Here is a 2,148-nt window from a genome sequence, read left to right as displayed (position 1 = left end):
CCACCCAGATGTAACCACTAATATACTGTGTACAGTACAAGCCACCCAGATGTAACCACTAATATACCTTGTACAGTACAAGTTACCAACATGTAACCATTAAAATACCTGATAAAGCACTCCTCCGATTGATGGTCCAATTATTATTCCAACACCAAAGGACATATCCAAGGTGGCCTATAAAAATTTTATGTCATTAATATTGTAGACTATTTTTTATCAAATCGATATTAACATAATGTGTAACAAAGTAACGAACAGTAGTCATATAACATACTTTGTAGCAAACTTAATGGATAAGAGACCAACTAGTCAGAATGTTTGGAAGATGCTGAAAGGGCTCTTGTTCAACAGAAAATCATCTGTAGAGGCTTATTGTTCAGTATTGGTTTATAGATATTGACAAAGCCTTATACGGGATTATGTCTGCTATTATACGACTGTTTGTTTTATAATAACATTCGCATGGTATGACGGGAAATAGTCAAGTATTGACTTCTGTTAAGAATCGATTAAGTCAACGATTTTCCAAACTGTCGGCCGCGCCCCCTGGTATGTGTGGGGGGCAGTCATTTGGCGGGAGAGCCCAAAAATAACGATGGAAGAAACAGAATAGTTGGAGACGACGATAACCTAACAAAACTATCACTTTGCATCAAAACTCTGATTTTTTTATTCTCACATTTAAAAAAGGTAAAGAAAATTTTGATTTTGCTGTTATGACTTGTGGAAATTATTAATTTAATGTGAAGTGGGGGTGCAGCAGAAAATTGATGAATTAGGAGGGTGCAACTATTTCAACTTGGGAAAACATTGGGTTAAGTTAAGATCGGTACGTGTTTCATATTTTACACGTCTATCAGTCGTTGGTTTTGAGACTATCGAACATCGCGTGCAATACATTGACGTCGAGAATATAGAAAGCGGGCAGACGATTAAGTGATAAAGGTAAATAGTGTGAGACGAGCGGAAACAGCAGACAGATAATAACAGAAGAGAGTAAAATTATGGCCAAGCACTAGCTGTCCCCAATTTTGAAGAGATACACTAGAGGGGAGGCAGCTAGTCAATACCGCCAACTCTTGGGCTACTCTTTAAGAACGAATATCGAAAATATCACACATCAGAACTGTTTCTCGACTAATATAACGAATATTGTAGGAAACGTTAAATGTAGAAACTTAGGGCTAAAATATATTAACAATATTACACACCAAAACTGTTACTCGGTTAACATAACATATTGTACAGCACGAAATATGGAACTTAGGGTTAAGATGTATCAACAATACTACACACCAAAGCCGTTGCTCGGCGATCATTAAATTCGTTTCCAACAATACTGTAACCAACAGTAAAAATAGACGCCGATCCGAAAGCTTCCACGATTCTAACAGCAAAGGCTAGAGCAATGAATGGTGTTCCAGGTGGGCTAAGATTCAACGTGCTGAAACGAAAAACTACACGTAAATTAATAACCCCAGATCTAGTTTACGGATTAACCTTAATCTTTACTTTTATAGGGCGTATGTAAATTAATCTTAACCTATCGTATGTAGATTAAACATAATTTGATGTATCTATCGTTGTAATAGTGTTCATTCTTTGGGTGTGTTATTTTGGATTATTTTGTAAAAATAGTGCCAAATCTAATCCACCTACTGATAAATAATTAATTATTTCTTTTACAGGCTATGGTAAGCCTAACTTCACAAACAACAGAAACTCCGAAACTATTGTAAGCCTAACTTTCTTATAAACATCTTTGAAGAATTTTCTCGCTTATCGATAAAAACACATTGTCTAACTAACTCACTGCCTAATTAAATCTTCAACAAATAAGCCCAAGACCCTCACTAACCAACTCACACTGAACTGAATAACTCATCGATAGATTTAACCTACATCAGTCTACCCCTACATCTAAATTAAAGTACTAAGAATATAGCTAAAACGAAATTGAACTTACATTGTCGTTAACGAATAAAATTTAACATGGCGTATTTAGATTAATTTTAGTCTGAATTTTATCAATTAAATTAATTAAATAAACAAGTTTTATGTAGATTAATCTGAAATATATAAATTAATCTTAATAAAGTTAATCCCAAATTTATAGGTTAATTTAATTTGACGTATGTGTCTAAC

General features: G+C 34.3%; 1 protein-coding gene across 1 annotated transcript in view; it reads right to left on the bottom strand.

Annotated features, from left to right (window-relative positions):
- Window positions 1–89: 89 nt before the first annotated feature.
- The window catches only part of LOC111084104 (MFS-type transporter SLC18B1-like), a gene marked incomplete at its 5' end in the record, with an annotated part of 4,941 nt that continues 2,882 nt past the window's right edge, over window positions 90–2,148 (bottom strand). Inside the window, 2 exons of the mRNA XM_022380891.1 lie at window positions 90–177; window positions 1,300–1,447. Of these exons, the coding sequence (XP_022236599.1) occupies window positions 100–177; window positions 1,300–1,447 (226 nt within the window). The remainder of the gene's footprint in view (window positions 178–1,299; window positions 1,448–2,148) is intronic.

The sequence above is a fragment of the Limulus polyphemus genome, unplaced genomic scaffold, assembly GCF_000517525.1.
Source record: "Limulus polyphemus unplaced genomic scaffold, Limulus_polyphemus-2.1.2 Scaffold13614, whole genome shotgun sequence".
Classification (NCBI taxonomy): domain Eukaryota; kingdom Metazoa; phylum Arthropoda; class Merostomata; order Xiphosura; family Limulidae; genus Limulus; species Limulus polyphemus.
The sequence above is the reverse complement of the archived record's forward strand: the minus strand, read 5'-3'. Positions and strand labels throughout refer to the sequence as shown.